Genomic DNA, 24,486 nt, shown 5'->3' on the forward strand with positions numbered 1-24,486 from the left:
TTAATAAAATTATTGACATCTTATTATTTTTTTGACCACGTGAAGCGTAGATAAGTTCACTAGTTTGTGATTATGTCCAAGTTCTTTTTGAGATATTAAAATCATTTTTCCAAACCCAAGAAAAATAATGTGAAGGATCTCTTTTACTCATCTAGCAAATCATGGGTTGTTTCTATGTGATGCTATTTGATTTTATTTTCTTTTGTTTTGTGATAAGCAAATGCTATTGGAATCTTCTTTGAAGTCTCAAAATATTTAGGTGAATGACATAGAGGGTTAGTTATACACATGGTGAGAATGATTAGTTAACATATGTTTTTGTTGAGTGCTTACTATATTATGTTTTTGTTGAGTGCAAAATCATATATCATATTTATATAAAAGAGAATTCTAGGCAAGCCTATGTGACGCCACCACAAGCCAGAATTTCATTTTAAATTTATTTATTTTCAAAACTAGCCTTTCCATTTCATGAAAAGTTGTGACTTTTATGAAAAGTTGCGACTTCAATGAAGAGTTGCGACTTTTATGAAGAGATGTGACTTTTATGAAAGGTTGTGACCTTTCCGAAGGGTTGCAACTTTTCCAAATAGTTGTGACCTTTCCGATAAGGCACAACAAACATTTGTTCACACTACCCTTTGTTGTCTATAAATATAGGGATTTCCTCTCATTTTAAAACAACGAAAATTCTGAACTTCTTCTTCTTCTTTTTTTCTTCTTCTTCTGCACAGTTAAATATTCGTGTACTTTGCTCCCATTGAGTTGATCACTGACACCATTGCTTATGTTACAGATCCTGGTATTATTTTTATAGTCATTATGCTTATGTTTTAAGGATAAATGATAAGATGTTATAATTTTCATTTTCCTTTACATTATTAATGTTCATTACTACGTAATCTTGTATGTAAAATAATATAATGTTTTAGTTTTAATGACTGGTAGGTTTTAAGTATTATTTTATAAGTTCCGTGATATTAAATTCTCGTGCGAAGCGCGGGTAATTTTACTAGTTGAAATATAATAGCAAGAAGAAATTGCACAAGTTCAATCATCCTTCTACTTTTTCATAAAATTCCTCTTGTGGAACAATATACCTGATTTTATGGTTTGAGCTTCTTGTTAACCTAGAATATCACATATCGCTTCCAAGTAGTGAGAAAATTGGGCTTCAACTTTAACAATAAGTTGATCTGTCACATACATTATTTCTACAATTATTGTTCATGAAGGTTTGAGGAAAAACATATAAAGTGGCATAATCATCCATGATGAAGTACGTACTGAGAAATAATTTGTTTCAGAGCATGCTATCAGCTCGAGCTGGTAATCTGCGAAAGAAATTGCATGGTGGTGAAGGCATTTTGCTCCTGAATTTTGGGTGCCTTAGGTAAAGCAGAGCTGCTACCAGTGCTATGATTTTGAAAGGTGTCACATACAGTATAACTGCTGCAATAAGACAGAAGACTATGAAGAGGCTGGTTGCCCTCGGATCTCTCCAACTGAGTAGAGCCTGAAATCTCTCTCCTTGAGTTGCCATGTCTCCTATAACTGTTTGAATTCTACCAGCCACACTGCGAAGTCTATCATACCTCATTTTAACTGTATTCTCAGGCTTGGATGTTGGGAAAGTGTCAAACTCTTCATCTAGTTCATCTGAGATAACAGCTTCAGCCCAAGATAGCTTTGTGTCCATATGTTGAGGCTGCCTCTGTCTCGAACGGTAGTTCCATATTCCAATTAGAAACATATAAAGGAACATGGTTGGTAGTATTAACTCTGGGTAGCAGATCAATATGCAAAACAGAAGATGAACTAGAATTGTGGTAATAGGGTTCTTCCATTTGCAAACTTCTCCAAGCCATTTGCTCATTGAAATTACACCTGAAAAGAGAGAAACAATTCTGAAGAAGTTAGCTTTACTTCTTCTCATGCTCCACATGTGGGAGTCGACATCCAGCATGTACTCCACAACCTCTTTATGCAGTGGTGGCTCGGCTCGTCCAAGCCTCACAGCTACAATATTCATGGCCTGATATCTCAAACTGTCCACTTGGTTAACTGTGAAAGGGTGTAGATAATGCATCTTTGGGAGCAAGGGATGGCCATATAGATATATGATGTTTGCAAGAGACAAACAAGTAAATCTAAATGCCAATTGGAGTTCACCCATCTTCTTCACTCCAGATGGTTGCAGAACAAGAAGTGGGTAAGACATTGTATAAATTCTATCAGTTTCCAGTGTTGATAATCTGATCCTTACCTTACCAATTCTGGAGTCCTTCCCTGCTGCACCCGAGTTCTCTCCTAGGTGGCCGTTATCAAACACACCCAATGTAATTACCGTGCATGGGTCATACACCTCCCACGTGTATTGTTCGTTCCATTTGGGACTCAAGTTGTCAAGTATGGTTCTTGTTCTTACCCACTTCAATCCATATTTAGCCACACAGTAAGCATCTGTCGTCTTTCTACCATCCTTTGGTTTTATAGGGACAAGCCCCTGTGCACTCAAGATGCCTACTTCCAGGATTCCCACTGGTTGCTTCCACAACTGCCTAGCTGTTGGCCTCTGATCGCTGATGTACATTGTTGATTCATCTAATACGTGGTATCCACCTTCAAGACAGGCCCTGAGATGGATTCTTGTTGAAAACTTGCGTTCATGTCTCCTATCTCCCTCTAAAACTCCAAACCCGAACCTTTCAAGATTGAACCAGCGAGAATGAACTGGCCGGTGATCCAATCGCTTCTCAAATGTGTTAAGTGGCAAGACTAACCTCCCGGCGATCTCATCTTTGGAAGGTCCGGCTTTGCATTCAACGGTAAGCACCAACTGCTCCTCAAAAGGCTCTGCCGCCACAAATAATAGGTCTTCATTCCAGAATGGATTAGTTGTTCTTGTTTGGCATACTTTGGTCTTTAGTACTTGCTTCCCAACTTGAGCCTTAACAAATACCTGTGGGGGTTGGCTTTTGTCCAGGGATTCTACATCTTGGGATTCAATGATATTGACTCTCAGGTACCACAGTTTAGGTGAAACATATACCTTTGATCTGACAGTATGAACACCTTCTCCATGAACTAAAGCAGCATCTGCATGCCATGCTTCTGAAAAGGCTTCGTCTGCTTGGGTTCCCATCCACACTGCAAGCATCACCTCTCCCCTGACTTTGCTCTCTCCACGTCGATCCTCTAATCTATACCACTGAGGTGCCAAAGGGCTGTCAGGTGGAACCCTTGTAGGCACTTCATTCATGTCAAACACCACTTTCCCTAGATAATCATCTCTCTGCACCATCTCTTTGTCTCTTACAAAAACTTCGATAATTGAAGACTGAATCTTCTCTTTGGAAAAAGCAAACACTTGCTTCCACTCAGGGTTTACCTTCTTATCAAAGTGCTTTGTTTTGCCTTTATAGTTTCCGAGTTTCACCTCCACATAAGGATCACAACTCCCTGTTACAGGGTTTGGTGGTAGGTCTCTTGCTTTCACAACTCGAACATAAAGAAAATGCATCTGTTCAACAAGATCATAAGTGCTTGTGACTCTGTCACTGCTAATCCATCCACCTCCACCTCGAAATCCTCCATGTGGCCACCGTTCCCCAAGTTGAGGTTTCGTTTCTTTTGCTTTATAGTCATCTTGGGGGTTGGAGGGCTGTTCATTGCCCATGTTTTCCCTTGTGTGTTTGAGAAAAAGATTGCAGCTTTAGCAATATATACCTTAAGGAGACAATTTGTTTGTATTAGAATAAAATTAATGCAATTCCGACTGGATTCAGCCTCACCACTTTTGGCTGAATTCTCGCGTTATACAGAAAGTTGCTGATATAAAGTTTCTTTCAAGAAGGTAGTAGATCATATTAAAGAAAAAGCATTTTGTGGTTTGATTAGCATATGATATGATGAATGTGTAAGACTCTTGAAAGCATATATACACTAGCTAGGGCATTTGCTTAATTTAAACGCATCCTAGTTAGCTTGCTTTAGCAGTAGAAGCATATATAAAGTTAGATAGATGAGTATCTATCTTTTTGAGAGATTGAAAATTTATATCGACAAAGTTAGTCTTTGTGGACTCTGAGAAAATTTTGACTTTTACAAATTGCTTTCTAAGATTCTTTAGCAGCTAATGGGAGTTCCAAAGCAAAAGAGTAGAAATATATTCTCTTATCTTTTATTCTCCATTTGCTTGTTAAAAGGAAAAAACAATGATTCCTCCATTGTTGCCCTTTTTTCTCCACTCCATTCCACAGCCTAAAACTCTGTTTGGTTATGACATATACACAGGTGTTTCCTCAATTTTCAAATCTCTCGTCAATCACTTACTACCTTATCTCAACTATCTTTCAATTTAAACTTAATTCGCTTACTCAACATTTCATTCAAATTCTTCATCTCAACCTCAGTACCATACAATTCATCATTACCATTTTTTTAAAATTTTATTTGTGAAAAAATTAACCCAACCTAGCGACAAGGTATAATTAATTAATCCATTTAATAGTCAATCAATATCAATCGATCGACAGGAAAAAAAAAATAGGTTTCACAAACACAACACAAGCATGCATTGAGGTGGAAACAAAATTGTGAATTCCACAAAACGAGAGACTTTGATGAGAACAACTTGCCTGGGGGATATTTTACACATGCTAGCTAGGTCACTCATTTGTGAAGGAATCAATCAAGTTATTTTGTTCCATTTGAGAATAAAGTGAACACAATATAGGAAACTTTATTCCATTATCTTTTTATTTTAAAAAAATAATCATATTTCAGTGGAATATTTTTTTCCTTTTTTCCTCTTTATTTTTTATGCAAATCAAATACCAGAGGATGCCTCTCGATTAGTGATGCTAATGGGGCAGGGCGACCAGATGCAGGGCGGACTTAATTAAACCCACAAATATTAACCCACCCCACCCCCACCTCACTCCGCATTGCATTTGTTATTATTTTTGACCCGCTCCGCCCGCTCCACTTAAGTTTTACTGGCACATACATAGAATAAGTTATTGTCATTAACTTCCTTGCTGACTCTGTAAATCAATGTGGAATTTGGAATTTGAAGTCTAAACTAACTTGTTAGAATATCATAAAATTTGTTGAAATAATGTAAGATATTACTGATTTTATTTGAACAAATTAAAGGCAGTGAATTATCTTACTAGGACTCTAAAAACATGACTTTTTCCTCCTCCGGAAATTATGAATCATTATTAAATCTACTAATTTGGCCTTATCAAAAAAGTTTTTGCTCGTTACTGGGTTTAAACTATTTTTTAAAAAGGAAAATTTTTTCTCCAATAAGTTTGAAAATTTTCACCTCAACACTAATTTATAAAAAATTCAAATTGTATAGTCATATAAATCTTATCCTAATTTTTGGCAAGTGAAATATAAAATGAGAAGTAGTGAAATATAGAATGGTACATGAAAACTTCTATATATATTATTTGAGATTTTTATCAAGAGGAGACCCACATCCGCATAATTTTTAAAAACTAAGGCTTTGACCCTCCCCGCACTTGCTTAGTAGCTGCCCCACCCCCCTAGCATAACTTTAAATCGCCCCACCCTATTGCATCTCTACTCTTGATTAGAGAGCGGAATGCCATGCTGTTTACCTGAAATAATGGAGTAATTCTTAATTTTGTAGCTATAGGGTTTTATTTATTTGTAAGATTACATCACAATAATGAAGGAGTTAGACTCGATTGTATAATTCAAAAACTATAATTACACGGAGGACATGCGCCTTGATTTCTATTACAAAATTAAGGTTGATATATAGAAAACCAACTAAACAACAAAAAGCGAGGTTAATAGGCATAAAGTTAAGGGCCTCATTCTAAACGTGTGACTCTGTGATATTTGCAAAAGGATATTATAATACAAATATGTCACTCAAGGAACACTTGTTCTGTATATGTATGGTTATATATACGATTTCCCATGGTTACTTCAGTTTATTAATGTAGTAGGGAACTAACCGTGCTTTGTGTGGCTTTTTTATACATATTTTTGTTGAATCTGCACATTTTCACACGATTAGTATAAAAAATACTTTTTACTATAATTATTTTTCTTTTTTTAACAATTTTCTAAAATATCAAAAGTAGATATTTGTCAACTTTAGATATACTTGAATTTCCTAATTGTCATTTTTTATGGTATGAACATAATCAAAATAATAAAGTACGAAACATATTTCAAAGATCATCTTTAGTTCCTTCTTTTAAAACTAAAACAAATAATATCACCAAACTAAAAATGTAAATGATATATAATCATGGTCAATAACTTGTAGGGAACTTAACTTACATTATTATCCATAATTTGTGCTCTGCTATATCTAACAGAACATGCATGGATAACCTTTTTTGTTTGCAACATTTGTTATAGAAAAATATTTAATGAGTTTAACCATCAAATGCCATGTACATCCATATGAATTTTGTATGATTATATTACATAGGTATGCGATGCAAATTGTAGCATTGGCCCTTCAAAGTTCTCGAGCGAATTGGAGACAATGCTTCCAAATTGGATTTGCCTAGTGAGTATCAAGTAAGTGCTACTTTCAATGTTGCTAACTTGTTCTTGTTTGATGTAGGGTCTAATTCGAGGACGAATTCTTTTAAAAAAGATGGGGAGGATAGCTCCATGGACACAGATGAGGCTATAGAAGCCCTAAGAAGACCATCAAGGTCTCAAGATAAGGAGTTGCAAGCCAAGATCGTTGGGCTTCAATTGGTAATCAAGAAGATGCTTATCATCGATGAAAATCCCAAGAATGAGTCTAAGAATTGTGAAGAAGAATGGAGTTGGTGCTACACATATTTTATGGTTCAAGTCCAAGCCCAAATAGAAAAAGATTGAGCCACACAAAGCCCAAACAGGGAGCCCAAAAAGCTGAGCAGTTAAAGTCAAAGTTTCCTAGTTTAAAAACTTCTTTATTTAAAGTTTCCTAGTTTAAAAAAGTTTCCTAGTTTAAAGTTTTCCTAGTTTAAAAGTTTTCTACTTTAAAAGTTTTCTAGTTTAAAGTTTCCATAAAAGTAGAATTTAAATCTTATTCTATTTGGGATAGGTTTTCCCTATATATAGGGGGTGATTTTATTATTTTGAACAAAAAACATTATTATTAATTGAGAGTTTCTGTTCTTTACACCTTTGAGTGTGACTATTTGGGATTTATATTACAACCTTTTAAGAACGATTCTTAAGAGGTGAGATTAATTCTTTAACTTGATATCTTTGGTTCTTATTCGTAAATTTAAAAAGGTAATTAGTCTTATACTAATTATTGTCTCTAGTTTCTTCGAAACAGGGATCTAGATTACTTTTGATCTAAGTTCTTGAATTGACTCTATTAGTATAAAAAATTAGCTTTAATCCGCTAATTTTTGAATACTAAGATCAATTAGGGTTCTTGACAAATCTTTTGAATTTGGGGATTTTCTCCTCAAATTTTGCATATCTTTTCATTCTTATCTTTAATCCTAGTATTTTCGCTTCTGCGTTATTTTTTCTTATTTATTCTGAAAATCCAATTCTTATCACAACACGTTATAACAAATATTCACGTTATAACAAATAGAATATTACTGCTATTTGGGGGGTGGGGGGAGAAGTTACCAGAAGGGAGTGGGTATACCAAACAAATAGGGAAGAACATACTATACCTAAATTTTGCAACAGAAAGGGTGATGGTTGGTGAAGTTAGCATAACGGTGAATATTCACTTAAACGAAAGTCACTGCAACAAACTTAACTAATTTGTCTGATGGTGACATATTCATTTAATTTACCTTTGGATCTCGAGAGTTGGGATGGCAAAAAATTAAGGTGGAATGACCTAGGAGACCCCTATACTTTGCTCTGTTTGTAAGTTGGATCCTCCTATTTATCAATTTGTCAACTGAACCCTTAAACTCATCAGAACACAATATTTTAAACCCCTTTGACCATTGACCGAACTTATGTGACATTGATAATGCTGAGTTGGAAAAAATACGTGATTACACGCGTTTGACAACGAGTAAATAAGATATTTTGCATTAAAAATATTTAAATAATAATAATAAGTTTTAAAAAAACTAATTAAAAACCCATCTTCCTCAACCATCCCTCTCCCACCCCACCCCCACCCCTCTCTCCTCCGTCCCCAGCCCCCCTTCTCTCTTTTTCTTCTTAGAATTTCATCCACCACACCCACTGTCCTCCTCTTCATTCTCTCCTTCATTCACTTCCTTCTAAATCCACACTTCTTTTTCACTACAAATTAGCCGCCCACCCTAACCATTTAGATCTGCCCCTCCTTAACCCTTTAAAATTTTAGCTTTTTAGTCTAAAAGTATTGAGATTATCATTTGGTTTAATAGGCTTCAAAAAAGAGGTGTAAGTATGGATTAACACGAAGGATAATGGTGGATATTGAAAAATTAAAACACCATTGATAAGTTAGAGAAAGCTTGAAACATAATAAATGAGTCTTGTGAATTTGTGAAATTAATTCGAAATTGTGATTAGGATTAGTTGAATTTGTGCTGGTGAACTTGTATTTGAATTTTCAAGTCAAAATGGTGAAAAATTTCATCTATTTGACATGAATTTAGTGTTCAATTTAGAATAAATATGAAGAGCACGCTTATTTGGATTTATTTTATTTTTTAACAAATGCTTACCTAAAATTCCTAGAAATTACAAAAGTAACTTAATTAATTTTTTTAATTTTTAAGATGTAATTTCTTACATTTCATTAAAAAATGATATGGAATTCCATGTGTAATCAATTGTACATCACACACATTGGTCAAATGAAAAAAGGGTTTAAAATATTGCGTAATTGATAAGTAGGAGGGTCCAACTTACAAACAGAGTCAAGTACAGGGGTCTCCTAAGTCATTCCACAAAAAATTAAAGCTGAAAAATCTGCATATCATCTTTGTTACTCCCTCCTTCCTAGTTCCTAATGATTGGTCCTACATACTGAGGAAGCTGTACAAGTTGAGAATCCAAAAAAACCATGTTTTTCCAGTAACACCAAAATAAGGAAGATAGTTTTTGCAATTAGACAATACTCAAACATCCATAAATGTAAGGGTTGAAGTGGGTGCCAACGCACATACCAATACAAAGCAAGAAGAATTGCAAAATGTACACCGACAAGTAGGTGATTACCAACAAATAGTGACCATAAGTTGAGGAAAATTTCCACCAACAAATATGAAAAAAGAAAGGACAAACTTTTAAAAAAAGAAGATCAAAATTTCCTAAACCAACAATGAATTGCAATAAACATGAAGTTTGAGTAAAAATATCTATAAATGCATAGTTAAAAAGGGGGGAAAAGTTGATTTAGACATACTATCAAATACCCTCGGTACAGTAGAGAGAAAAGGTAAATACTAACATGCAACTCAAATTGAGAAACCAAGAAGGAGAAAAGAAGAATTCAATCAGAGCAATGATGGGAGATACAAAACCAAACCGCACTCAGAACTTTGAACAGACGATTGAAATCAACAGAACCAGAGTACTTAGTTAAACGTTCCCGAAGATCCACATGCAAAATCTATTATATATATATTCAAAATCCGACCTTCATATGCTCTAGAATCAAACAATATATAGCATATATGTATTTTGTATATCTATGTTTCATCAGTGGAACCAAGGAAGAAGAAGATAGAAAGAACTCACCAAAATGCAAACAATCGAACAAAGATAGGAACACAAAAACTATGGAAGGAAAAACAAAAAACAACATAAAAAATAAGAAAAAGAAAGGGAAGAAACCCACCAATTTCATATAGATGGAGCTGCAAAAGATTGACACAAGTTCTTGAGAGTTGAGAGGAGTTTGCAGTGACTCCCTCTGACATCTTTTTGCCTTTCCACGTACTTAATAGTCAATCAGATAGCGCCACAAAGAGTCATAATTAAAAGGCCTATATTGTACGATTTTTGTTGTCATATGTACAAGCAGTTGGTGCAGTGTTCGTCTACCCTTGTTGGCTTATTAAATATGGTAATGTATTCAGCTTCGTGAAACTCAAGTAGAAGAAGAGACATACATGTCAAGCTGGAATGTGGTAAGTTGCATATTTGCATGAGAGTTGTTGATAGCCAAAAGCAAATAAACCTACAGAATTCAAAGATTACTATGAAGATCATCAAATTGTACCAGGAGTTTCAACAATCAAGAGAATACATTAAGATAAAAATTGTACCAGGAGTTTCAACAATCAGGAGAATACATGAAGATAAGCATTATAGTTCATTTCTTACGACTTCTCAATATGAATTACCAACATATCCATAGAGCAAGTCGTTCCCTTGAAGTCCTCACTCATTTATCCCAGTAAACTCCAATGAATCCTATGTGCATTTGAAGAATAATCAAACTTCAATCTAAATGGCATATACTCGTTGAGATAATTCTATTTACAAACAGAATTGAATTGTAGCAACATCCTATTAAAAGAAGATAAGCTTACAGAGAGTCACATATTTGGCCTGTTAAGATAAAAAGGGAGGACATGCATATGAAGAAGCCATTATATTAGGGAAGAAAAATAAAGTAGCAAGAATGAAGACATCTGGGACAAAATTACACCTCAAACTTGTGATTCTAATAGATTGAATAAAAATCTTGTAGTTAAAACCAACTAAAACAGAATTAGCTATCCACTCGCCTGTACAAATAAGATGACAATCAAGATTCTAATAACCTAATTGAAAACAAAGTTACATCGATAAAAGAGATACCAACTTCACCCAATCCCGACTTTTGGAACAACTTGTGATAGCAGCCGGTTAGAACAACCATATGTGACAACCCTGGCAATAATCTCCTCACCTATAAAATCAACAAATTGAAGCTATTCTTTTGCTAACTATCTTTTGCTAAAATCAACCCATTTGCTAACTATTGGGCGCGTTCGCGGAGAATCTGGGATCAGATTCTTCCAAGTTCGCAGCTGAGAGGACTCGGGCCAAGTTCATGCATAATAATAATAATAAAAAAGCTTAGCATTGTTCTTGCTAAGTTAACTTAAGCTAACCAGATCAAATAAATATTTACTATATCGAGCAACAAATAGCAAAATATTTCATGATGAATTCAAACATGAGCCTTTCAAATTTTTTAATGAAGAGCACATGCTACTTAAGACAAGACTACTGGCAAATAGATCTAGAAAAGGAAATAAACAACACTCAATACACTTAACTGTTCTAAACATCAAAACAAAATTGAGTAGTCATACGGAGAATTTTAAGGAAAAGAAAGAGAATTTGAGAGAAATTTGAGTCAAGACATGCTATTAAAACAAGTAGTGACAATTTACTTCAAACTTTGAATTCCTAAAAAAAAATCTCAAAGCTATATACTTTATATGGATCATAACAATCAACTTTAAAACTCCTACACCTATAGAAGATGGTACTAACAGTAGCAATTAAGTGAAGGAACTGATGCTGAAAACAGAACATGGCATAGACAAGAAAACACCTAAATGCAAAGACATACTAAGTACAAAAATTAAATCAAGATGAGCGTAACGAGAGATTGACACTTATAGAGATACGATAAGGGAACTTTAACAGCCCATGGGCTTAAAGAACTAGCAAACTAAAGGGAATATGCAACAACCAAGAGCTAAACAAAGGCACATCTTAGGCCAAGACTCACTTTGTCAAGCTAAATTGGAATTCTAGACCAAGCAAATGACAAAAGGAAGCCAACATGTAACACCTCAGATTCGAGAAAGTAGAAAAATACAGCTTTCCAGAATCTGGTGTCAGAACCAACAAAAACCATCCACGGACCGTATGTGGGGTCCCGTGATTCAGACCCAGACTTAGGGGAATTTCAAAATGTAAAGATGACACCTACAACCGTGAACCACAATCCGTTGACTGACTCACGGACCGTAGGATGCTTCCGTCGTTGGGGTCTAGAGTTTTATGGTATCTGATCCCACCCACCGTCGACCAGTACGGTCCGTGGTTGGACCTACGGACCGCAGATCTGACCGTAGGTGAGGGTCAACAACCAATTAGAGGAAAAGTGTTGTTGGGTTAACTTCAAACGGTCATATATTTTAGAACAAAATGAATTAGGTGGCTCATGACCTATCAAATGAAAGATAATTGAATCCTCTTTCCAACGTCACCAAGTTTGCTAAAATCCAAGCTTGGAGTAAAAAGTTATGCTCGTTTTAGTGAAGCCATGTCGGGTAGAGCATGAATGACGACTACTAACGATGGTTGGTAGGTCAAATGATAGCCCGTCAATCTTGTAGTAGGTGGCACTCGTCAGATTCAAGTCAGGGTTGTTTTGATCCTTTCCCCTATGCGTTGGGCACTTAAACTACGTCGTTTGATGCCTAAACTACATTGTTTTACTTAGTTTAAGCCTAATAACTTAGTCAGACATACCCAGAACCCTCATTCTCCAAAAACATCCAAACTTGGAGCAAAAATAAGAGGAAAAGTCGACCAAACCTCCCAAGAACAAGCAACAGTGTATTTCAAAGTTCAGCCCCGCAATCCAAAGGATTTCTCTATAGATTTTGTCACCGGGTATGTGGGATTTCACTAGTGGGTTCCTTTCATCTACTAGGTCCCTAGAATTCAGATAGTTCCTTGATTCTCCATATCTTGTTTAGACCTTGGGTTTCCAAAACCTTGGATATTTACTGTGATTTAGCTGTTGTAGTATCCTAAATCAAAATAGCATGTTTCTTGGAAAGTTTGCTTAACTCCTTTTATGAAACTCAAAACCCTAGTTTGTATATATTCTCTTAGTTCACAAATTAAACTTGCTAGGTTAGTCCAACAGATATTCATGCTTCAGATTTTGAATCTTACATTATCAGTATAAAGATGTTGCATTCTCAGATTGCATGTCACTATTTTGAGTTATTCAATAATTTAGCATTTCAGTTACATTTGTTTCATATACATATTCAGTTGGGAGTAGACTTAGCACCGAGTTGGACTAGGGTTCAGCGTACCCTCACAGTCCTAGAACAATATGCACCGGTAGGATTATAAGTCCCCTCTGTTGGGCATCAGATGTAGTGATCACACCAGTCATGCCTTTATACGCCTGACAAGGTATATTGGGTCCTCTCGATGGGCGTATACATTAGACTCCACATTTAGCTCACGTGGTTTTATGTCGGTTAATAGTATCTCCCACAGTCAGACTCCTAGTCCATTTGACCAGGTTTTCAGCATATACTTCAGTATTCAGTTTAGCATGTCATGTTCATGATTAGCACTTGGTCAGTACATTCAATTTAGATTTTAAGTTATGTTTCAGTATTTACATTTTTGCTCAGTTTATGTCATTGCTCAGTTATGCTTTGTTCTACTTATATATATTTGTTCAGCTTAGTATCTATATCTTGCATGCTCAGTACATTCAAGTACTGACACATACTCTACACTACATCCTTTCATGATATAGTTTCAGGTACTCAGGATCCAGATTACGCTTAGATCGATTCTCGATCCGCATTCAGCAGCTTCAGTATGGATTCCTCATATTTCGAGGACAATAGACATGCTTTTATTTTAGTCTTAGTTTCCATTTTCAGTTTTGTTAGAGTTAGCTGGGGGGCATGTCCCAGCAACACAACTGAGTTAGACGCTTTTCAGAATTGTTAAGTTAATATTTCCGTTGTTATTAAACTCTTAGTATGTTTTATACATTCAGACCAGTTGGGGTTTTCCCCATTTTCAGTTATTCATTGTTTTAGCTTCCGCGTGGCACATGTTTTATTCAGTTATTCTCAGTATGCTTGATATATGCCAGACAAAGGGTTAGCTTGGGGTCATTCATGATCCTAGGTCCCGTGTTACATCAAGAGGGTAGTCTCGGGGAGTGACAAACTTGGTATTATAGCATTAGGTTCAAGAGTCCTAGGATGTATGAAAGCTTTGCTAAGTAGAGTCTCTTTTATGGGTGTGAAGTGCACCACATCTATGAGAGGAAGGCTACAAAGTGTTTTAAGAAAAACTTCACTTTCTTTGCTATTCTTATCGTGGGTGGGTATGATCCAACTTCTCCTTTCTAATCCGTCGTTATGCGTTTCAGATCATACCTTTTCGTAAATCTAACGCACGCAATGCTAACGCAAATCCTCCAGTCCCGAGCCATGAGATAACGAATGTAGAATTTTGTAATGCGATCCAGCTCTTGGCTCAGAGTGTGGACAATTAGAATAATCAGCAGGTCCGGTTCCTACTAACACAAATAGTGGATCAACTGCCGCTAGGGTTCGAGACTTTGTTCGGATGAATCCGCCTGAGTTTCTAGGGTCGAAGGTTGGTGAGGACCCACAAAACTTTATTGATGAGGTTAAGAAAATTCTTGGAGTAATACAAGTGACTGGAACTGAGAGTGTTGAGTTGGTATCATACCAACTTAAGGATGTGGCTCATATCTGGTTCACTTAGTGGAAAGATAACATGGGTGCAGATGCAACTCCTGTGACTTGGAATTGTTTTACTGGAGCTTTCCTATACAGGTTCTTCCTAGAGGAATTGAGAGAAGCTAAGGCACAAGAGTTTATGAACTTGAAGCAGGGTTCAATGTTGGTCTAAGAGTATGGGCTAAAGTTCACTCAGCTCTCCAGGTATGCTCCACACATGGTTACCGATTCAAGGGCACAAATGAGTAAGTTCCTATTTGGGGTATCTGATCTGGTGAAGACCGAGTGCAGGAATGATATGTAGCTAGGAGACATGGATATCTCTAGACTCATGACTTATGCCCAGCAGGTTGAGGGAGATAAGCTTAGGGAAACGACGAAGGACAACAAGAAGGCTAGAACAAGGAATTATGAATACTCTCAGCAGAAATCGAGTGGTGGGAATTGCTCATAATTTCAGTAGAGGTCTACAGCCCCAACACCTTCTTCAGCTAGTGCTCCATCCCTAGGTTTCGACAACTTGTCCAAAGTGTGGTAAGAACCATTTAAGCGAGTGTCTTGTAGGCAAGGAAGGTTGCCCTTCTTCAAGGCAGAGGCAAGGAGGTAACAACAATAGGGTTCAGTTTACATCTCTAGTAGCACCAGCTTGTCGCCCAACTCAGCAGGGTACTTCATCCGGGACAGGTGGTGGTTAGCGCCAGAATAGGTTGTATGCTCTCCAGGACCAAGAAGATTCTCCTTATGATGTGGTCACTGGTACGTTACAAGTCTTTCGTTTAGATGTTTATGCATTGCTAGATCCAGGGGCTACACTATCTTTTGTAACTCATTATATAGAAGTAAACTTCGGTGTCAGTCCAGAAACGTTTTCAGAACCCTTCTCAGTCTCTACTCCAGTTGGTGTTATAACTAGATGGGTATACATAAATTGCCCAATCACAGTCTCTCAGAAAGTCACCTTAGCAGATCTTGTAGAGTTATAAATGGTAGATTTCGATATCATTCTAGGCATGGATTAGTTAAATTCCTATTATACCTCAGTCGATTGTAAAACCAGAATCGTTCGATTTAAGTTTCCAAACAAGCTAGTCTTAGAATGGAAGGGTAGTAGCTCAACATCTATAGGTCGATATCTCTTACCTTAAGTCCAAGAAGATGATCTCTAAAGGGTATATCTATCATCTAGTTCAGGTTAAGGATTCAAACTCTGAAACCCCAACTCTTGAGTCAACCTGAGTAGTAAATGAGTTTCCAGAAGTGTCCCCAAAAGATTTTCACAGAGTTCCTCCTGAAAGGAAAATTGACTTCGAAATAGATTTCTTTCCAGATACCCAGCCCATTTTGATTCCTCTTTACAGAATGGCTCCAGCTGAGCTAAGGGAATTAAAAGAACAATTGAAAGACCTTCTAGATAAGAGATTTATCAGACCTAGTATCTCTCCATGAGGTTCTCCATTATTGTTTGTGCAAAAGAAAGATGGTTCTCTCAGAATGTGCATTGGCTGTCGTCAATTGAACAAAGTCACCATCAAGAATAAGTATCCATCCTTAGGATTGATGACTTGTTCAACCAACTTTAGGGTGCTAGTTGCTTTTCTAAGATAGACCTCAGATCTGACTATCATCAGCTCAGAGTCAGAGATAGTGACGTTCCGAAGACAACTTTCAGGATTCGTTATGGTCATTATGAATTTGTAGTTATGTCTTTTAGACTAACAAATGCTCCTGCAATTTTCATGGACTTAATAAACAGGGTGTTCAAATAGTATTTGGACTTGTTCCTCATCGTCTTTATTGATGATATCCTCATTTATTCTCGGAGTGAGGAAGAGCATGCGACTCATCTGAGAGTTGTTTTGCAAACTCTCAAAGATCGCCAGCTATTCGCTAAGTTCAACAAATGTGAATTCTAGTTACCATCGGTCACTTTCCTTGGTATCTAATGAAGGGATTCAAGTGGATTCTCAGAAAATTAAGGCAGTGAAACACTGGCCCAGACCTACATCTCCAATAGATATCAGAAGTTTCTTAGGTTTGGCCGGTTATTATAGGAGATTTGTTGAAGGATTTTCATCCATAGCTTCCCCGTTGACCAAGTTGACTCAAAAAAATGTCAAATTTCAGTGGCCAGATGAGTGTGAGAAAAGTTTCTCAGAACTAAAGACTAGGTTGACTATAGCTCCAGTCTTGACTCTACTAGATGGTTCAGACGGTTATGTGATTTATTGTGATGCATCCAGGGTCAGCTTAGGTTTTGTGTTGATGCAACGAGGTAAGGTCATAGCTTATGCTTGTAGAGAACTTAATGTTCATGAGAAGAACTATCCGACTCATGACCTCGAGCTTGCAGCCGTAGTATTTGCCCTAAAGATTTGGAGACACTACAAGTATGGTGTTCATGTTGATGTGTTTACAGATCATAAGAGCCTCCAATATGTGTTCACCTAGAAAAAAGTTGAATCTTTGTTAGAGAAAATGGCTTGAATTCCTCAAGGACTATGACATGAATGTGCTTTACTATTCTGATAATTCCAATGTAGTGGTTGATGCTCTCATCAGACTATCTATGGGTAGTGTAGCATATATTGAGGAAGAAAATAAAGAGTTAGCCAAAGATGTTCACCGGCTTGCTCGCTTAGGAGTTTGCCTTACGGACATATCAAATTGTGGTGTGATAGTTCAGAATGGATCAGAATTATCACTGGTAGCGGAGGTTAAGGAAAAATAGGATAGTGATCATATATTACTTTAGTTGAAAGGTGTAGTTCATCAGCAGAAAGTTGGTATTCTCTCCCAAGGGGGAGATGGTGTCCTTCGTTACCAGGGTCGCTTATGTATTCCTAATCTGGGTGGTTTAGGAAGCAGATCCTTACAGAAGCTCATAACTCCACGTATTCCATTCATCCAGGTGCCACTAAGATGTACCGTGATATACACCGAAGTCTTTTGGTGGAACGACATGAAGAGGGACATAGAAGAATTTGTGGCTAAGTGTCCTAACTCTCAATAGGTTAAGGTAGAACATCAGAAACCAGGAGGTATGACTCAAGAGATTTACATTCCTACATGGAAGTGGGAAGTGATGAACATGGACTTTATTATGGGTTTACCTCGTACTCGCAGGCAACACGATTCCATTTGAGTGATAGTGGATAGGGTCACTAAGTCCGCTCACTTCTTGGCTGTCAAGACTACAGATTCAGTAGAGGACTACGTCAAACTCTACATCAATGAGATAGTCAGGTTGCATGGGGTTCCCTTGTCTATCATCTCAGATTCAGATCCTTAGTTTACCTCTAATTTTTTGAAATCGTTTCAGAAAGGTCTTGGTATTCAAGTAAATCTCAGTACAACATTTCATCCACAGAAGGATGGTTAGGTAAAACATACCATTCAGACCTTAGAAGACATGTTGATAGCTTGCGTGATTGATTTCAAGGGTAGTTGGGATGATCGCCTACCTCTCCTAGAGTTCGCCTATAATAATAGCTTTTATTCCAGTATTCAGATGGCTCCTTATGAGGCACTATATGGGCGTAGATGCAGGTCCTCGATTGGTTGATTTGAAGTAGGTAAAGCAGCCTTGATAGGGCCAGATTTGGTTCATGAAGCTATGGAAAAAATTCAGCTCATCAAAGATAGACTAAAGACAGCTCTGAGTCATCAAAAGTCCTATGCAGATATGAGGAAAAGGGACTTAGAGTTTGAAATCAATAATTGGGTCTTCCTGAAGGTGTCACCTATGAAGGGGGTGATGAGTTTTGGCAAGAAAGAAAAGCTCAGTCCTAGATATGTAGGTCCTTACAAAATCCTGAAAAGGGTTGGTAATGTGTCTTATGAGTTAGAGTTTCCAGCAGAACTAGCTGCGGTTCATCCAGTCTTTCACATTTTCCTGTTAAAGAAGTGTGTGGGTGATCCGGCATCGATAGTACCATTAGAGAGTGTGGTTGTGAAAGATAGTCTCACCTATGAAGAAGTGCCTGTTGAAATTCTTGACCATCAAGTTCGTAGGTTGAGAAATAAGGAAGTCGCTTCAATAAAGGTTTTGTGGAGGAGTCAGTCCGTAGAGAGAGCTATTTGGGAAGCAGAAGCAGCCATGATGGCCAAGTATCCTCACCTCTTTCCTTCCGATTCTGTTTCAGCTTGACGTAATAGTTCATCTGTAGTCTCTCAGTTTACTCCTGCGTAAATTCAATCTCAGTATCATGTTCCTTCAGTTATCTTTGAATTTTAGCATATTTGCATGTTCATGGAACTCAATTTAGTTAGATATCAGTTTCTAGTACTTAGTGGTAGGGATTGCAGCTCCTTCCCTCCATACTTAACTTGTTTAGACTTCATTCGAGGAAGAATGTTCCCAAGGGGGAGATATTGTAACACCTCAGATTTGAGAAAGTAGAAAAATACAGCTTTCCAAAATCTGGTGTCAGAACCAACGAAAACCACCTACGGATCGTAGGTAGAACCACTGACCCCAGGTGGGGTCCCGTGGTTCAGTCCCAGACTTAGGGGAATTTAAAAATCTAAAGATGACACCTATGGCCGTGAACCATGTTCCGTTGATTGACTCTTAGACCGTAGGATGGTTCTATCGTTGGGGTCTAGAGTTTTATGGTCTTTGATCCCACCCACGGTCGACCAGTACGGTCTGTGGTTGGACCTACAGACCGTAGGTGAGGGTCAGCAACTAATTAGAGGAAAAGTGTTATTGGGTCAACTTCAAACTGTCATATCTTTTAGCACAAAATGAATTAAGTGGCTTATGAACTATCAAATGAAAGAAAATTGAATCATCTTTCCAAAACCACCGAGTTTGCTAAAATCTAAGCTCAGAGTAAAAAGTTATGCTAGTTTTAGTGAACCCTTGTTGGGCATCGGGTAGAGCATGCATGACAACTTCTAACGACGGTTGGTAGGTCAAACGACTGCCCGTCAGTCCTGTAGTAGGTGGCACTTGTCAGATTTAAGTCAAGGTCATTTTTGTCCTTTCCCCTTCGTGTGGGGCACTTAAACTACGTCGTTTTACTCAGTTTAAGCCTAATAACTTAGTCAAACATACTTCGAACAAATCCCCCAAGAACAAGCAACAATGTTCTTCAAAGTTCAGCCCCAAAATCCAAAGGATTTCTCCGTAGATTTCATCACCAGGTATGCGGGTTTTCACTAGTCAGTTCGTTCATCCACTAGGTAACTAGAATTCAATCAGTTCCTTGATTCTCTATATCTTGTTTAGACCTAGGGTTTTTAAAACCTTGGATATTTATTGTGATTTAGTTGTTGCAGTATACTAAATCGAAATAGATTGTTTCTTGGAAAGTTTTCTTAATTCCTTTTGTTAAACTCAGAACCCTAGTTTGTATAAATTCTCTTAGTTCACGAATTATACTTGTTAGGTCAGTCCAATAGATATTGATGCTCAAGATTTTGAATGTTACGTTATTAGTATATAAATATTGCATTCTCAGATTGCATATCAGTATTTTGAGCTATTCAGAAATGCAGCATTTTAGTTACATTTGTGTCATATACATATTTAGTTTGGAGTAGACTTAGCACCGAGTTGGACTAGGGTTCAGCGTACCCTCACAGTCCAAGAACTACATGCCCTCGTAGGATTATAAGTCCCCTCTGTTGGGCATCAGATTTAGTGATCACGCCAGTCATGCCTTTACACACTTGGTAAGGTATATTGGGTTCTCTCGATCGGGCATATACATCCGACTCCACGATTAGCTCACGTGGTTTTATGTCGGTTAATAGGAGCTCCCATAGTCAGACTCCTAGTGCATTTGACCAGGTTTTTAGTATATACTTCAGTATTCAGTTTAGCATGTCATGTTCATGATTAGCACTTGGTCATTGCATTTAGTTTAGCTTTTAAGTTATGTTTCAGTATTTACATTCCTGCCCAATTGATGTCATTGCTCAGTTATGCTTTGTTCATCTTATATATATATTTGTTCAACTTAGTATCTATATCCTGCATGCTCAGTACATTCCAAGTACTGACACATACTCTACGCTACATCCTTTCATGATGTAGGTTCATGTACTCAGCATCCAGATCACACTTAGATCGATTCTCAGTCCGCATTCAACAACTTCAGTGGTGAGTCCTCATATTCTGAGAACAATAGACATGCTTTCATTTTAGTCTTTACTTTCAATTTTCAATTTTGATAAAGTTAGCTGGGGGCATGTCCCAGCAACTCAACTTAGTTATAGGCTTTTCAGACATAGTAGTAGAATCAACTTGAATTGTTAAGTTTACCTTTCAGTTGTTATGTAACACCCCAGACTCGATAGAGTGAAGCCTACCAAATTTCAGTAGTTACATGTTCCATCCACGAGGACCCAACCACGGGACGTGGGTTGAGCCACGAGCCGTAGGTGGGCCCGTGGAGATGGCCACCCAAAAGTTTCATGGCCATAGACCACGGTGGGAACTACGAACCGTAGGTGGGACCACGCCACGTGGTCCAGCTGCCATTGGTCAAGGAAAAAATCTCTAACCATGGACCATGAGTGAGCAGGACGAACTGTTGGTTGATCCACGGTCTAGCGGTAGTGAGTTGTTGGTTAGGGATGGCAATTATGTTTCAAGGGTAGTAAGGTCTTTTCCTAATTAATTAATTCCTATACTATGTCATTTTTCCTATATTTAGAACCCTCTATATATAATATCCCCCCCCCCCCCAAATTCACCCCATTTAATTCATTCTTCCAAATTCCCCAATAGAAACCAAAACCACCTCTCAAAATATTCTCTCTCTAGAAATTGAAAAAGAAGAAGAAGATTCAACCTAGGGTTTCAAGCTAAGGTTTCAATTTCTCCATTGAGGGCTAGCATTTGGACTTTGAGGTATGGTAGTTTTCATCCATGTATCTCTTTTATTCATGGAGTTCCCAAATTCCTCTATTTCAAATGGTAGAATTCTCAAATTAGCTAGGGTTTTCTTCAATCACCATGGGTTCTTTTGATTATTGATCTTAATGATTTAATTATTTTTAAATATGCATGAATTGATGATTTACAATGCTTTTATGATGCTTCCCCTATGAACCCATGCAAACCCTCATGTTTTGCAAATTGTGATCTCATAATGTGGGTTGTTGATTATGAAAGAGGAGTTTTATGATCTAAAACATGAAGTAATAGAATTACATGAATCTATGATAAAATCCCTATCTAAACCATGATTTCTAGATTTGTGGATTGAAAGTAAGCTTTGAACCTTGAAAGGGCAAAGTATGAATTTATGCACGATCTTATGAAACTTATGTGAATGTTAAGGGCGCTTTGAGAGTAAAGTGCCAAATGATGATCTTTTATGTTGTGTAGTGAAAGGCTATTCTCATAAACACATACTAGCATGATGTGAAATGTTTTCTCACATAAAAAGGATTCTTAGGTTGAAAGGCTATTCTCACCTAATTGAATTAATGAACAAGAGCTATCCTAATAAACTAGCTTGGATTGACAAGATGACATGTCTTTCCATGGATGATGAGATTAAGTAAGAAAATACTATTCTGTGGAAATTATGCTTAGCACCGAGTGGATATTGACATTCAGATGGAAGCTCTCCCGTTAGTAGAGGCCTGGTTTCTAGAAGAAATCTCATGAGATGAAAGCTCTCCCGTTAGAAGAGGCCAGGTTTCTAGTAGTAATCTCCTTATCTCTTAAATCTGAAGTGGATCCACTTGAACTAGAAGTTTATGGTTCTACCTTAGGCAAGTAGAACACCCATTTTCGGTGTGGGAGACACTGGGTGATCATGTTTTAGCTCACATGGTTTCTATGCCCCTTAAGGCTAATTTTCCCACAAGACTAAAAGTGAACTAAGGTTACTCAAGGAGTATCTCATACGTGTATAAGGTTTTAAATGATGATTTAGCTTGCATTGACCATGATGTTATGAATTATGCCTTCTAACCTTCTTATACCATGTTTTACTTGGTCAATTGCGTGTCATGAAATAAAAAATGTCCTTGTTAGCATGTTTTAAATATTTTTATGCATAGCTATTATACTTTGTGCATTTTCTTACTAACACATACTCTGCCTACATTTTTCCTAATGTAGGGTCCGACAGGCAGGGTTCCCATTTTAGTGGCTAGAGCTTGGACTTGATTCTTCTCTGAGCTTAGTTAGTCCTCTTGGTTCGAGGATGGATTAGTTTTATTCTTGTTTCTCTCTTGTATTTCCTTTTGGACATGATGTATGGGCTAGGCCCAATTTTCATTTGATTGTAATAGATGGCTATGATGAGACATGAATTTAGACTTTCACTTTTCTATAAAACTGTTTTGGACTTAAAATGATTGTTTTACTCCTTATTGTTCTATTTATTATGTTATGAAACCTAAGTGGCTTGTATGGAGTACTTCAGGGTTGGTTCTATACGCCATGTTACATCTAGGGGGTACTCCTGTGTCATGACAAACTTGGTAATTAGAGCACAAGGTTTAGAATGGTCTTAGGATGTCTCATAAGCCACGTCTAGTAGAGTCTTGTTCATGAGTGTGAAGCGCGCCACATTTATGAATGAGTGGCTACAAGATGATTAGGAAATTTCACTTCTTTCATTACTCTAAAGTCGAGACATAGAGTTTAACTCTATTAAGTCTCTTTCCTAATCCTTACCTTATGCTCTTCAGGACATGTCTACCCGAAGGGCTTACTCTAGAAGAAATGTGAGGGAGAATGTGGAACAAGAACCTTCTCCCAAAGCTCCTTCTCATGCTCCTGTCGATCCCTTAGCCGAACAAGTTACAGATGCAGAGTATAGATCGGCTTTTCAAGTGTTGGCTCGAGCCTTGACGGCCCAAGACAATAGAGAGGTGGTAGTCCCCATGAACCCAAATGTGGGTACAATGGCTTCAAGAGTGAGGGATTTTATGAGGATGAACCCTTCGGAATTTTATGGTTCCAATGTTGAGGAAGATCCTCAAGAGTTTATCGACCAGGTCTATAAGGTACTTGCTATCCTGGGAGTGACTTTAGGAGAGAAGGCAGAATTGACTGCTTACCAATTAAAAGGTGTTTCTCAAGTATTGTACAACCAATGGAAAGAGGCAACACCGATAGGAGCGGATCCCATAGAGTGGAAATTTTTTAAATCGGCTCTTTTGGATAGGTTCTTTCCCCTAGAGATAAGGGAAGCGAAGGTGCTTGAATTCATCAACCTTCGTCAAGGAAGTATGAGTGTGAGGGAATATGGTCTAAAGTTCACTCAATTGTTGAAATTAGCTCTAACAATTTTTGTGGATTCAAGGGCTAGAATGAGTAAGTTTGTGTCGGGCGTGTCCAAAATGGTGGTTAAAGAGTGTCATACCGCCATGCTCATTGGTGACATGGATATCTCTCGTCTCATGGTACATGCATAACAAATTGAAGAGGAGAAACTCAAAGAAAGTCTAGAGAGGTAAAAAGGGCTAAGATCAGTGATGGTAATTTCTCACATGCTAGATTTGATGGACATGGTCATCCTAAGTTTCATCAAGGGTTTTATGGTCAAGGTTCCTCCAATGCTCCACCCAAGTTTAACAAGGATAGGGTGTCTAACCCTAAACCTGAAGGTGGTTCTTCTTTGGCTAGGACTACTTGTGCCAAGTGTGCGAAGAAACACGATGGTAAGTCCCTAGCCGACACTGATGGTTGCTTTAGTTGCGGGAAGAATGGTCACAAAATGAGAGATTGCCCCATGCTTGTGGCAAAAGTGAGAGAAGGCAAGCAAGTTCCTCCTAGCGGTTCGAATTCCAATGCTCCCAAGAAAAACCACTTCTATGCTCTCCAAACCCGAGGTGACCAAGAGAGCTCTCTGGATATAGTCACTGGTATGTTAAAAGTTTTTCAACTTGATGTATATGCTTTGCTTGATCCCGGTGCTACTTTGTCCTTTGTGACACCATATGTGGCCATGAAGTTTGATGTGCTCCCCGATATATTGTTAGAGCCTTTTTCTGTCTCTACTCTCGTTGGTGATTCTGTGGTGGCTAAGAAGGTCTATAGAATGTGTCTCGT

General features: G+C 37.6%; 1 protein-coding gene across 1 annotated transcript; it reads right to left on the reverse strand.

Annotated features, from left to right (window-relative positions):
- Positions 1-1,156: 1,156 nt before the first annotated feature.
- On the reverse strand, positions 1,157-3,685 carry LOC125827517 (FT-interacting protein 1-like). The gene has a single exon (XM_049506811.1). It carries the CDS (start codon positions 3,677-3,679, stop codon positions 1,304-1,306), a length of 2,376 nt encoding a protein of 791 aa, XP_049362768.1. The 5' UTR covers positions 3,680-3,685; the 3' UTR covers positions 1,157-1,303.
- Positions 3,686-24,486: the final 20,801 nt, after the last annotated feature.

This window comes from Solanum verrucosum, unplaced genomic scaffold (assembly GCF_900185275.1).
Source record: "Solanum verrucosum unplaced genomic scaffold, falcon-dt-bn FXZP01000166.1, whole genome shotgun sequence".
In the NCBI taxonomy this organism is placed as follows: Eukaryota; Viridiplantae; Streptophyta; class Magnoliopsida; order Solanales; family Solanaceae; genus Solanum; species Solanum verrucosum.

What these genes read in the sequence shown, in the direction of transcription:
- LOC125827517 (XM_049506811.1), bottom strand. Translation starts at nt 3,679, where the DNA reads ATGGGCAATGAACAGCCCTCCAACCCCCAAGATGACTATAAAGCAAAA.